Raw genomic sequence first — 14,442 nt, 5'->3', positions numbered from 1 at the left:
AAAAATATATGCATACTGTTATATACTAGTATGAGGTTCTGTTAAGTTTTATTTCTCAAAACACACTTATAAAAGAACTTTAATAAAGTTTTTAGATTACTAAGAGATTGTCCGATACTGTTTAACGTGCATCATATCCAGTCTCTATTTTTTAGGGTGGTGGTGGTGGAATTACCTGCATATTGCAAGACGGCCGCGTGTTTGAGAAAGCTGGCGTCAATATCTCCATCGTCACTGGCAGCCTGACCCAACAGGTCGTTCAACTGATGAAGACAAGGTAAGTTAAACTCATTTCTTTGATAACTGCAATAAAGATGGTATTTATAAAGGTATGAAATTTAAAGATGTCCACTATCGAACGGCCCGTGCATTTGAGATGGGCCTCTAGATTTTCTGACAAAACTCAAAATTGTTTAAGATGTATTGAAAGAACAGGTGGTCAATTTAGAGAAGTATAGAGAACTATTTCAGACAAAATTGTGTTGCAGTCCAGTTATAGATCTAGCGTTGTCCTTGTTTTTAGCAGATCCCATTTTTGCCACCAACTCGAGGATCTTACATCAAGATCTTTCGATCAGCAGACACCAAGTACTGGGTTTTACCCTGGAAGCAGACTCTGCAGTCAGTGGTTTTCAATGCGATCGAGCTGAAATAAAAAGTTTAAAACTCAATGTTGTGTAGTTCTTCGCGGATAGATTCTGCATGCTATCATATTTGTTGCTTGTATTCAGTACAATAATAAAGAAGCATATGGTTCAAGAAATTTGTTTCACATCAAGGATTTTCCCTTCCTCTTTCAAGGATTTCCCCCTTTTGCATAGATGATATTTGTGTTTCACATCAAGCGTTATTTCAATTTTGCCTTTTTTCCTTTTTAAGAGGGAAGACACTTTTAAGGGAAAATATGCCCTTCTTTGCCATAGGAATCAGCAGTATTATTCATCCGGTAGGTATTGGATTAATTAATATAAAGATTAATTTTGAAAACAAATGTATCTTTTATTTAAATATTTGTTAAGCGTCATTTTCTCCAACAGTTTTTGATGTATACACCAGTGTTCGACACTTACGGGAGTCCGGTGGCCCAAGACTCCTGGAAGTCAGACTCGGACTCCTTGTTCTTGTGTCAAGGAAGTCCGTTGGACTCATTCAAAATCATCTTTGAATTATAAAAAAGATCCATTCATTTCTCAAAATCATAATGTCTGTACAAGCACATTTTTCTCAGAATAGTCATAGTCGAACGCTGTCTCTACATACTGCAGAAGGAATTTTTTTATACAAAGTCATAACCACACACTTCAACCACTGCTTGAGAACTGTAAGAGTTCTTCTTAACAAGGAAGATTATAGACAGCTGGTCTATTGATAGCAAGAAGTTTTCAATCCAAATTAAGTGATGTCGGAAGCATATACAAAACCAGAACAATGCCATCATTTGGACTATGTACTTAAATAAGTATTTTTCTTTTATCCCATGAAACCCCTGTGTGATCTACGAGTTTGTTTTCAGAAGATGCATTGTGTATACTTATTATTGTATCATAATGATGTAAATACTTATATTGTCAATTGTATAGTGTATGTAAGCAAAAAAAGAAATTCCTTTTACCAGTTTTAGTGAAACGACTTGGAACGCAAAGGACCCCAGTTTGTTAACAAAATCGTTGAATAAAAGCCCTATTTATAGGGCTCTGTCATGTCTTACACAGATGTACCTAGCAAAAGTCATTATTAGATCTAATGAGCACAACTTGCTTACAGTGAGCTTTTGTGATTACATTTTTGCCCATTGTTAATCATTGTTCCTACGTGGTCCTTTATCTAAATGTACATTGATAACACTAAAGAGATTATATTTATTTCCAATATTCACGAAACTTTGTAAGAATGACAATTGGGTGAATTACAAAACTGAGTTCAAATCTAGGTTTCTATGTCAAATTAAATGAAAAGTTTCTTAATATTCCACACGTTACATGTTTACCCCGTCCTCATGAAACTTGCTAAAAACGCTTTTTAATGGTATATCTGTTTGAAAACGGTTCAGGTTTATTGAAAAAATATTATCGCCGATGGGCTAAGACGTTTTCCTTATGCGGGTAAAACTTTGTGAACAATCTAGAAGTCAAATGTTTTGTCAAATCATCATGAAACAATCTGAACGTTTGTACTCGTGATATTTGAACTGAATTCGAAATTGATTCTATCCGTTCCAAAATACGACTTAAGGTAATCGTAGGTTAGGGAGGGATTATTTAGAAGTCATTCTTGTTGATCGTTTGGTTCGTCAGAAGTTGTAAAATGTTTTTAAAATAATACCCTGGGGTGAAAAGTTGCCTCTCCCTGAATGGCTTTATATGTATGGAGCAAACACTTAAAAATGTCTTCTCTGAAACCCCGAGGCCACCAGGTTTGGTTTTTAGCATGTATAATTTTATTGTGGTCCTGTACAAAGTGTTTTTTTTTTAAAGTCGATCCACGCGTACAAACAGGCCACGCCAAACGATGAAGAAATATTTTAAGACTTTCATATTGTATAAAGTTTTCTGTCAAAACGTTAGGGCAGGGATTTATTTTTTGTTTAACATCATATGCTGGTCCTGTAACAACTTTGTTAAAATCATCTCATTTGGGTTAAAATTAACCCAGCCCTATGGGTTACTTGTTAAATTATATGGTTAGTGAAATCTTTCAAAATCTTCTTTTCTGAAGCAGCAGGGCACAAAGGCTTGTTATTTTGCATGTAACGTCTAATAGTAGTCCATTTCTACAGTTGTTCAAATCATGCCCCCATGGGGTCAAAAAATTGCCACATCCAGGGACTCAAATTATTTATAAAGACTTGAATAGTAAATATCGATAACTTCAAAAAACTTTTCTTTGAAACCGCAATGGTCAGGGATTTGATATTTTGTGTATAACTTAAAATAATTTTCCTCTTTTTTATCGTTTAAGTTTTCTCAAATCATGTGTCTGGGGTCAAAACTAACAACAACGGAATCATCTTTGAATTATAAAAAAATCTCGTTTCGAGAGATCAGAATGTCCGCACTTGTTAACATCCGAAAAATAAACCACTCATCATTCTGCTTGTCGACAAAACATTAATATCCCGGAAACCCTCGAACTCTTAATCAACCCGATCATCGTCGTTTTTTACTGAGATATTTTCGCTTATTAAACTGACTTTCGCTGAACAGTCTTTAATTACTATAAAAATAATCACAATACCGGTTAATGTTTACACAAAGCACGTTTTATGGTGCCAAGGCAGGCACTGAAGATGGGAACGAATGTGAATCAGTGGTGCGTAAATAACCCCATGTCCCTATCAATCAATAATTCCAGGGGCTATATGGCAGTTTAATGGCTTTGTTATATTATGTTAAAAATTATGGGGAAAATGTATAAAGCCATGGGCTGTTACACCAAATCCCGAAGCTAAATTTTTACAAGCACGCATTTATATAAATGCATTTATAGCAAATATTTTGTTTAAACTTACAAAAATTATCTTATATATTACTGGCATTTGTTAAATAATTTTGCAATCTGAGATAACAAATGACAACACAAATTGAACAGCAGTCACTTTGAACTTCGGTCTGAAACCAACATGAAAGAGGATTTAACAATTTATGGTGAGGATGGTAAACCAAAAATACGGTATGAAAAGTTTTTGGACAACCTATGGTCGGACTCCAAAATTTCAGAAAAAGGGAGTCCAATGAGCTTCTTACTCAGAATAGTTAGTGTCGAACACTGTACACCCACTTTTATTATCCTCAATGTTTCTTAAGAGCACTTTAACCCGTTCATTTGTGTTTTTACATTTTTTGAAAGTATGTTGTTTGCTCTATAGACACTTGATCTTTCTTTTAGGATGCTCAATATTCTAATATAGCACACTCATCAACATAATATGTAATTCGCTTACTTTATTCATGTCAGTGTTCAATTGTTTCCTTTGTCAATATACAAGTGGTTTGTTATGGTACATACTAATATCTTTTTCAAACTTTATTTTAAGGAAACAATCTTTTAGGTGAAATTGATCAGTAACCATGTGTTTTTCTGAACTAGTATTCAACAATAATTAACTGTCTTGTGATCTGTACCATTTTCCAGAGGAACCCCCCACATTCCGACGGTGCATTTTAACTACCGTTACTTTGAGGTGACCGATGAGGAGGGAAAAAAACACTGGTGGTTTGGAGGGGGCACCGACCTCACGCCCTTCTATCTGGATGACGCCGTAAGTGACATTAGGCCATATTGACAGGTTTTTTCTTGCTCATAAATTGTAAACTAAAGATAAATAAATAAAAAAGGTTTTGGTTTTGACAGATAACAGATTAGTTATTTTGTGTGATCATTAAAGACTTGCCTTTCAGGTAAATATTATTTTGTTTCATTACTTATCAATTAAAATCGACGAAGATAAGCCTTCTTTTTTATTAAGGCTACTTTTATTATACCCCCATTACCATTGGTAATGGGGCTATATAGGAGTCACTTTGTCGGTCTGTCGGTCGGTCTGTCTATCCGGACCATTACTATGTCATTTGTCGTAAGATTTTAAAAAGACTTGGTACATTTGTTCACCATTATTGGACGGTGCGTCATGCGAAAGAATTACGTCAATATCTCCAAGGTCAAGGTCACACTCGGAGCTCAAAAGTAAAAATGGCCATAAATGAGCGTGTCCGGTCCATTACTATGTCATTCATTGTGAGATTTTAAAATGACTCTGTACATTAATTTTGTTCACAGTCATTGGACGGCGTGTCATGCAAAAGAATTTTAGAGTTCAAAAGTCAAAATGGTCATAAATGATAATGGCATAATAATTCTAAAAAAATCGCCATAAATTAGCTTCCCTTGTTTTCTGAAGACAGCATGCAAAATATTTTGTGTCAATGCAGCACGTGGGGGTATACTTCACGTCTGTGACAAAGTTCTAGTTTGGCTTGTTGTGGGTATATGCACTGGGTAAGTAATAACATTATTGTGATATAATGTATTTTACCATTAAATGACAAATACATGATATGATGAGTGTTTGAGATATTGAGATACAGCTCTTATATCTAAAATACTTGATTAACAAAAGACGCAGATCACAAACAACATTTGTCCTGTAAATACTGTTAACACTGTTGTATGTATGTAATTCACTATTTTAGCCAAACTGTGGTAAAATCAGGATTAATGCGTGTGCTTACAGTGTCGTCCGAGGTCAGCCTGTGCACTCTACAAAGTCTACTCAGTGACAATACTTTCGGCCTAAACTGGATATTTGCTAAGAAGAGTCTTCCTTTAAATTTTATAAAAGTAAAAAGTGTCTTTCTTGCAGCCTGCACAGGCAAATCTGGGACATAAACTTTATGCACATGCAATAAGCTCTGTTTTCCCAGAACGAGGCTCGTTATGTTCACTGTTATGTGTGTCAGGATGTGGAGCATTTCCACAAGACGCTGAAGCAAGCCTGTGAAAAGCACAGTACAAGCTACTACCCGGACTTTAAGAAGTGGTGTGACTCGTATTTCTTCATTCCGCACAGAGGTATTGGGAAAGAAAATTAATGAACCAGAGTTTATTCTGAAGAATGCGTATTATTCGCAGATAACAAACAATATATGCAACTATTTTAATCACAGAAAAAAAAACATTTTTAAACTTTGGTATCTACACATGATGAACAATTATCCAGTAGTTAGTGCTAAGAGATTGTTATTTAAAGCTACCAATGACGTAATGTTTTCCCCGTCAGGTGAGACCAGGGGCGTGGGTGGAATCTTTTTTGATGATCTGGAAAAAGGGGAACAAGAGGATCTCTTCAAGTTTGTATCGGGTAAGCCTGATACTGACAGGGGAAGACAACATGTACATAGGAGAGGGTACTCTCTGCCAGTGTCAAGGGACGTAATCGATGTAAAGGGAGGTTTAACAAAAAAAATGGGGGGGGGGGGCAGGGCGCGGGATAAATATAGGCATATTATAAGGCCTTAAAAATATTTTGATTTTCAGACAATAGTAAGAAAAATGTATGGAGGATGGTAGGCACTAAATGTTGTTAGTAGATCAACTGGGAACATAGTGCTCATGGATAACTTTTAGAATACTTTGTAATCCCTCATCCATAAGCGTCTGCCAGAGTTAACTTCTTTTTTAACGACCTTTCCCCTCATTAATCCCTTGACAGATTTAAACAAACTTTACAGAAATTATCCTTTGGTGACCTTCTTTTCAAAATTGTTCATATTGTTTGGGTTAGTTTCTACATGTCAAAGGTGAGATTTAGTTTTAAAAATTGAAATACAAGTTTTGTGCTTATGAAAGTGTGTTTTATTATGACAGGATTGTGCAGCCGCAGTTACTCCTTCCTATCTTCCACTTGTGAAGAAAAACAAAGATACAGCATACGGAGATAAAGAAAGGTACTTTGGGATTGGCAATCACTGTCTGGAGAATTAAAATTGTGACAATTTGGGAACCTTTGAGCATGTTTGGTTACTTCCTAAAGCACTAAGTTGGTCAATGAGCACATCATCTTGGGCAACTGTATTAACATTGCGAAGACTAACATGTATGTAAGTTAGAAGACTTTTTTCCTCTGAAACAACAACGTTTAATATTTGGTATGAAATATTGTATTGGGGGCTCTCTAAAATGTTTGTTCAAATCATGCCTCTGTGTTTTAAAACTGACCACTTTTTCAGGACTCAATTTTTCATTGTTACATTTGCTACATGTTACAAAATGCACAATGGGTGGTATTATTATTAGTCACTGCTGTGACAAACTCAAGTTCTCACACACACTATGTACCCCTGTTTCCAGACGCTGGCAGTTACTGAGAAGAGGTCGGTACGTGGAGTTCAACCTTATCTATGACCGAGGCACCAAGTTCGGCTTTAGCACACCTGGTGTTGGATACGACAGACTCCTTATGTCTCTGCCACTAAATGCTGTAAGTATACTTTACCAGGTGCACATACAGTGCCAGGCCCATTTTTAAGTTTTTTGTGGCTAACCATTGCCCATATGTTTGGGATTTTGTCACTTCAGATTGGAGAATGTTTGTGTGAAAAACATGTTAAGCAAAATGACCCGATAACATATCCCTGATAAATAAGTAGAAAATAGTTTTCAGTGTTTGAAACAGGGCCCTTTGCCATCTTTTTTTTTTTTGGGGGGGGGGAATAATTATTTTGAGCAATTAGTGGACTAATCTTTATAGAAGGGGTTTTAAAAAGGGCGAGAGATCAGTTTTAGGCGATTACTTTGTTATTCTAAACACCTATTTCTAATCGAATGAGCCACGTTCTGGGAAAACTGGGCTTAATGCATGTGCAAAATGTGTCGTCCAAGATTAATCAGGGACGACTCTTACCACTTGAAGGGTATATTTCGTGGAAGGGAAGTCTCATCTAAGCAAAAATCCAGAGTGTTGTCCCTGTTTAGTCTGTGCAGAATTCACACTCTTATCTGGGATGACACTTTACGCACAATGATGAAGCCAAGTATTTCCAGACTGGGACTCAATGTTTAACTTGCCATTTACAGAGCTGGGAGTATTGTCACAAGCCCGAGCCCGGCTCAGAGGAGGCTCGACTGACAGAGGTGTTACAGAACCCTCGTGACTGGGTGTAGGTCCCGGGTTGTGGATGTCCATTGCTGACGCTACCATCATTCTTAGCTTCTACGTTCCTTCTGTGCATTTATCAATTGATTGTGATTACAAAAGGCAATTCAATTTTAAGCTCTACTTATCTACAATTGTTATATGATATACTCACTCATTTGTCTGTGTCAATGTCTGGGCTATGCTCTGGTTATGGTATTGGGCAACTTCGACATATCACTGTTTCTACTACAGGTATTCTCAGTTGAAACTTCACGTATGTTTGGGGTCATTATGTGAGGACACTTACCATTTTCAAAAAATATGATCTGCTATTTCAGCAGAAATGTCCCTATTTTGTACTTACAGAGCAAAATAAAATTTTAGCGCGCTGTCTTGGACTGCTCATGGTAAAACTTAATAAAAGATCATTGTTATGAGATTATTAATTATGGTTTTATGTCAATTTTTTAAAGAAGTTGATCATGACATTATTGTAGCTGTTACTATGTGTTCACCGTATTCCACTCTTCTGTAACATTAAATGATAGATAAACGTACAAATTATTGATGACTGTGACTTATTTTTTATTGCAAGTCATGACATATGCATATGCATAATAGGCCTATTCAAAGAGGATAGTAAGCTGAATAAAAAACGTCACTTACTAATATTTGCTGCCGTGAATTGTTGCAGCTCTACCATCATCATGTTGAGTCATTGGAGCTGACAATTGTGCATTATTAGAATCTATTCAATGATTTGTGTTTGAATACCATGGCTTTCAATGGGGGGCATATATGGCTTTGACAGTGTCCCTCTGGCTGTCTTTTGATTTTTTTGGTGGGCATAATGCTTGTTTTCACAATTAGTGGAATTTGAGACAAAAGTGGAATCTGGGGACATCAGTTTTTTATGGGCACATTTCTAGTTTTTAGCTCACCTGAGGAAAACATCGCTCTAATGATATCTTAGCCCAGTTCAAAAATAGTTCTGGGTCCGCATTCACCAAACAATTCTTAGACTTAAGTCTAAGAATAAAGAATATTTCTTTAAATTGATATATTCGATAATTGCTTGAATTTTGAGTAAAACTTGTTATTAAACACCTCTATCTATATCATTCTTCATGTAGAACATTTTGTTAATGACATAAAACCAGTGGAGGCCCTGTACATATTCAAACACTAAATGCATTTTTCTTGGTTCCAATTACATTCTTCATTCTTTAGTTTAAGAATGTGTTGGTGAATACGGGCCCGGGTCTGTTGAAACTCATTGCCAAGTGGAGTGGTGCAGTTCTCCTTGTATGCATATTGTGAAACATTAAACACTCTTGAATTGGCATTTTTTACCCAATTATAATGAACTTGGTCGGAACATTTGTTCTAATAATATCATTGCCAAGTTGGAAAATGCATCTGGTCAGGAAAAACATGGAGCGAGGGGTGGAAGCAGATCTCCTTATATGGAGACCTTGTGAAGACTAAAGAAGTCACATTTTTGCCCTATCATGAATTTACTCAAAATAATTGTTGTTATGATACCAAAGCCAAGTTGGTGAATTGCTCCAGTCCACTGAAAAACGTGGCTGCCAGAGGCTGGGCAGTTTTCTTAATACGAGTAAAAGGATATATTGTGGACACTCTAGAAGCATCATATTTGCCCAATAATCATTAAACTTTCTCAGAACATTTGTTGTGATGGTGTTTGGATCAAGTTTTAAATAAATCTATTCGGTTGAAAAACATGGCTGCCAGGGGCTGTTGCAGTTTTGCTTACATGGCTATAGTGAAACCTTGTAAAAAAAAAGATTTTTTTTTCCTTATCGTCGTGAAACTTCTCAGAGCGCTGTTATTCTTATGAATTCTTGACAGAGTTTGACATTGTGTTGTTTCCTTGAAAGCACCGTGACTGTTTCCATTTACGGCTAAAATAAAACTTTATAAACATTCATCGAAGTCCCTTACATGTATTTGAAAAAATATTATAAACTATTTGTTTTTATATACCATAGAAAATGGCTGAGATCGAAAATGGTTCTAGCTGTGGAAAATATGGTATTTTGTTGCCTTGTTATCATGAAAATTGGTAGAATCATTTGTTTTGATGATTTCTCAATCGAGTTTGAAAACTGGTTCCAGTCCATTGGTGGGGCAAGATATAGTGAAATCGTGTGAACACTCTAGTTGTCATGTATTTTTCCAATATCACGAAATTTGCTCTGAACATTTGTTCTTATAATATATCTCAGCTGAGTTCTAAAAGGGGTTTACTGAACGTCACAAAAGCTTTTCAGAAACAATTCAGTCATTTTGGGTCTCAGTTGAGTGACCTTGGGTCATTGGCCCAATTATTTTAGATTGGTTGGTACTCTGGTTTTAAGGCTTTATTGTGTCTTATTTAAAGACTCAAGGATATATTGGTTAAAGTAATATTACATATTTTTCATGAAATAAGTAATACTAATTTGTTTATTTATTTTACCAAAAGTTGAATTTTAGTATATTTGTTTATTGTTGATTTCGTTACATCAATGGCATTTGCAGTACTGACATCATATATGTAAGATTGTAAATTGACATGTTGATAGTATATATAGTGTCATAGGTGTTTTTTGAAACAAAAAATAAGTGTTTTACATATGTGTCAAGAATGATTTTTGACTGTTGAATATGGCTGATTTAATAGCGCTGTTAATAGACCGTTCCATAATCGATAAATTGACCGCCGCCATATTGTCAGTCACGTGACTGTCCGCCATTACACTGCTGCTAACTTGTGCGAGTCTGCGATTCCAAAAGCCAAAGACGTAGAGAATACCCGCTTCACCGTTGTCGGATAAATAAATTACTTAATGAATTAATCTGATGCGATTATCACATTTTTGTTGTTTTTAAACGATTGTTTGAAGTTGAGATTGATTGTTACAAATAAAAATGTTTAAAATGCTTTCGTGTATTTGTTTTTTTTTTATCTGTAATCAAGTGGTAATCATCGGCGAAAATTTGCTGGCTTCAGTCGCTCATACTATGTCTTTGATTAGACTTGTTACTTTTAACGTTTCACAAACAATTCACGCATGTATTGTTGTGTTGATTTTAATAGCCGCAACATCAAGCAGATTATATTTTTAATTAATACTTATAAAAGATTCTCGCGGCAATTTATACCGCTAATTGTTTGTAATTGATCTCATTTGGTAAAAATCTACATTCCAAAAATCATTACATATTATATTAAGTATGATATTATTGATACGCCTTCCATTATTTTTCTTGTTTTAACTGATATCAGAGATAAAAAAGTGTGGTTTGGATTATATTTATTTTTTTAGATGGAATTTTGTCACGTTAAAAAACGAGCTTTTTATCATGAGAGAGTGATATTGATCTTGACGACCTTTTATGTGATTATTCGGAAGATGAAGAGAATGCGATCTATGTGATATATCTATATTTCATCTTTGAATCATTTACAGCTATAAAGCTAAAAATACTAAAAATTGTATTTTATAGGTCTTTGAAGTAACGCAAAAACATATGGATAACGACACCAAATGTTTAGTCAATAATCCACACAAAAAAACTCCGATAAAAAAACACCTAAATAATATTTCAAAAATATATTATTAAGCGCCAAACGAATTTTTAATACATTTATTTGCAACTTTAAAAACGCGGCATAAGCATCAATGAAAGATTTCTGAAGACTGAAAGGCCGACACATTTGATACAATAAAGAGCTTTATGCATAAGCCGTAATATAATATTTTTTTTGCAGAAAAGCTTCAATAAATTACAATAGTAATACATCTAATTATAAAATATAATTATCAATGGCATGAGGACGCTAGTGTGATAAATAAATGAGTGTTAGAAAGTGTAAGGAGTGCTTTGAAAATGAACATACTACAAAGCCATATTAAAAGCAAAGGGCATGACAGTATTTACATGTAATTTTAATTTGATGGGTTTTGTACAAAGAATGACGCTATTGAGGAATATTAACATACAACTGAAAAAACACAACTTCATATGATGCAAATTGAACTGTGTACTCATGTATATTGAAAACTCGTTACTAGTGGTATGAGTGACACATATCTAACATTTTAATACACATATATTTATATACATATATATTTTTTTAAATATTTTTTACCTCTGTTTGGTGTCAAATGTAATTTATTGTTTTATGATATCGTTCGTGCATTGCGCCGTAACATCAAATCTTCATACGGAATGACGTAGTTTTAATTAACCTATACCCGCTAAATACGTTAAATGTTTTATTTGTATATTTTTTTAAATGCTTTATTTTTTCATAAATTAAACGGGGCTAGTATCTTTACGGTGTACAATTCTGATATTCTATATTGGACATAACTTTAATTTGTAAAATATGTAACATATCTTATTTACGCAACTGTTAAGTATGTTGGAGGTAAATTATCTTACCAAATGACTGCTTAATACTACCAGGAAGATGAGACATGGTAGCATCATCAATTGTGTTTAATGACCAGATTGTCATCTGTCACCCAGTGTGGTTTATGACACCATGTGGTTAGTTAAGTCTGGACAATATCTGATCAAAACGAGATAATCGGATTATGCAGAACAAAGGGGCAATTAAACACTGGAATGCAAAGGCATACACGATTTAAAGATTGATGCAAATAATCAAATGAAAAATATTGCATTTAATTTAATTAAATGCTTTTTTTAATGTGTCAATGTGTTAGTTTTCCAAGACAACCAAGACCATGTAATGACGGCCTTAGAATTTAGAAAGAAATTCATCCGTTGAATAATCGGTGCTCTTTCTTATATATGTTACCGATTGTAAAGCAGCAGTGTAATGGCGGACGCGGAGAGAATTCAGGGGAGATAATTATGTAATGACTAAATTATGGAACGGTCTATAACCATAGTTTTAGTTGATAGTTCGTATTTGATAAAATATGTACAACATTCATATATTTTATGTCCTTTCCATTGGTAGTTATGATTATGAAGTGGTACTTGTAAATATGTATTATTGTTTGTTGGGATATTATTTACAATAATCATTTGCACAACATATACTATTGTTGATAGAGCTACACTGTCCCCATATTGCATAAGACCTGTTTTATATGATGCGGGTCACATGACATTCAATTCACAAATAGTTTATATTTATTCACTTTACAACTCTCTGTATTTTTTTAATAACACATGATATATGAAAGGTATTGCATCTATTTTTATTTTACATATTTGAAGGTGAACAAACTTATTCAGAGAAATAAAGCTGGTATTTGTTTGCTTGTAAGAATAGAGTATATTTATATTTTGTTGGCTTATATTGTAGAAAGAAACATACTCACATATTTACCTCTTTTGTATAGTAATTAATCATGATTACATTTAACGTTTATATTATGTTGTTTAATCATATATTACTATCATCCATTTTTTTTATAATCAATATGATGAGTAGCGTATTATTGAATTTTGTTTCTTCATATATTTTATATATTGTTAACTTAATCACTGTCATTGTGCCTTTGTGGTATTTTCTTACGTTGTTATCGTCCTTTGTTGGGGTTTCTAACATGACACATAGATAGACTATTACATGGTACACAGAGAATTCATTTATCTGTTTTACTGAAGAACTGCTCTTTGCATGAAAGACAAGCTGTTAGGTATTACAAATTCAATAACATTTGTGCATTGATTGCCTGTAAAAATATAATTGTCAATAAGCTATAATTTACGTGGAACAACATGTCTCAAACATATGGATATAGGATCTAATTGTAATTCAAAATACTACATCATCCTTTGTTACTCAGTGTTGTGTTTTGGAAGGATAATAGCCATAGCATTATACAGGCTGCATTCAATAGTTATAATTTCTATATCAACAAGAAACCATGCTAAAAGATTTAAAATAGTTCTTGTAAGTTTAGTAGCCAATAAATAGCTTGCCACATAATTAACTATATACACAATATTATTATCATTTATTGGGTACTAAATTTTACATGTCCAATTTATGTTTCACTGTTCATTTCAGTCTTAAATTAAAAATGTTGTGTTTTATCCCAATACAAGTAGATGAATGGTAATAAAATATTCATGTATAAAATTGATAATTTCTAAAAAAATGTGTATTTTAAAGCATGATGAATGTACACTACATGTTGATATATAAAACTTCTGACTGGCACTGAAATCTAAATAAAAACCGCTCAACTGTTTGGTTTTGTTTTGTTACCTTTTTTTTCAGACAATCAACTTATTTTATATCATGTTTCTGTCCAATGTTATATTAAATGTCCACATGTGTTACACTGTCATAATATTTGGTACAATATAGGTTAGTCTTATCATGTTATCAACATCACCCAATTCAATACTCAACAAGCTTTTTTTCAAAACTGATCATCCTTCTAATGGAGTACAGTAACACAATATTTGGATGTGATATAAATGGGCAGTTCAATTCAATAAAGATATTAACAGTTTTTCTAAACTATTTTTAGATAATTCAATAAAATAAAAGAGAACAATAATTTTGGAATACAAAACAAAAAATGCAAAAAAATGGAAATATATATGTTGTTTTCATTTTCAAAATATTTAGCAAAAGTAATTGCCTTTTACAGCAGGACATTCGTTAATGTATGAAAAGCTTTAAAATAGTTCCACAATGTATCCCAGAATGGAAACTCAGAAGTGTTGAATAGGTTTTATATTTTCCAGTTGTGGATAAAGCATAGCCTTCTTAACTAAAGTTTCCAGTGTTCTCCTCTTTT

General features: G+C 33.8%; 1 protein-coding gene and 1 long non-coding RNA gene across 2 annotated transcripts; both read left to right on the top strand.

The window, feature by feature from the left end:
• Nucleotides 1-153: 153 nt before the first annotated feature.
• On the top strand, nucleotides 154-4,141 carry LOC127853528 (uncharacterized). The gene is made up of 3 exons (XR_008036655.1): nucleotides 154-277; nucleotides 880-946; nucleotides 4,132-4,141. It is a non-coding gene; the product is annotated as an uncharacterized LOC127853528 (long non-coding RNA).
• LOC127853526 (oxygen-dependent coproporphyrinogen-III oxidase-like) lies at nucleotides 4,142-7,659 on the top strand (the record flags this gene model as incomplete). The annotated part of the gene is made up of 6 exons (XM_052388083.1): nucleotides 4,142-4,258; nucleotides 5,457-5,568; nucleotides 5,777-5,850; nucleotides 6,364-6,443; nucleotides 6,847-6,976; nucleotides 7,573-7,659. Coding segments are annotated over 6 exons (600 nt in total), but the record flags the coding sequence as incomplete, so codon positions are not given.
• Nucleotides 7,660-14,442: the final 6,783 nt, after the last annotated feature.

The sequence above is a fragment of the Dreissena polymorpha genome, chromosome 12 (assembly GCF_020536995.1).
Source record: "Dreissena polymorpha isolate Duluth1 chromosome 12, UMN_Dpol_1.0, whole genome shotgun sequence".
Lineage (NCBI taxonomy): Eukaryota > Metazoa > Mollusca > Bivalvia > Myida > Dreissenidae > Dreissena > Dreissena polymorpha.
This window is presented reverse-complemented; position numbering and strand designations above follow the sequence as displayed.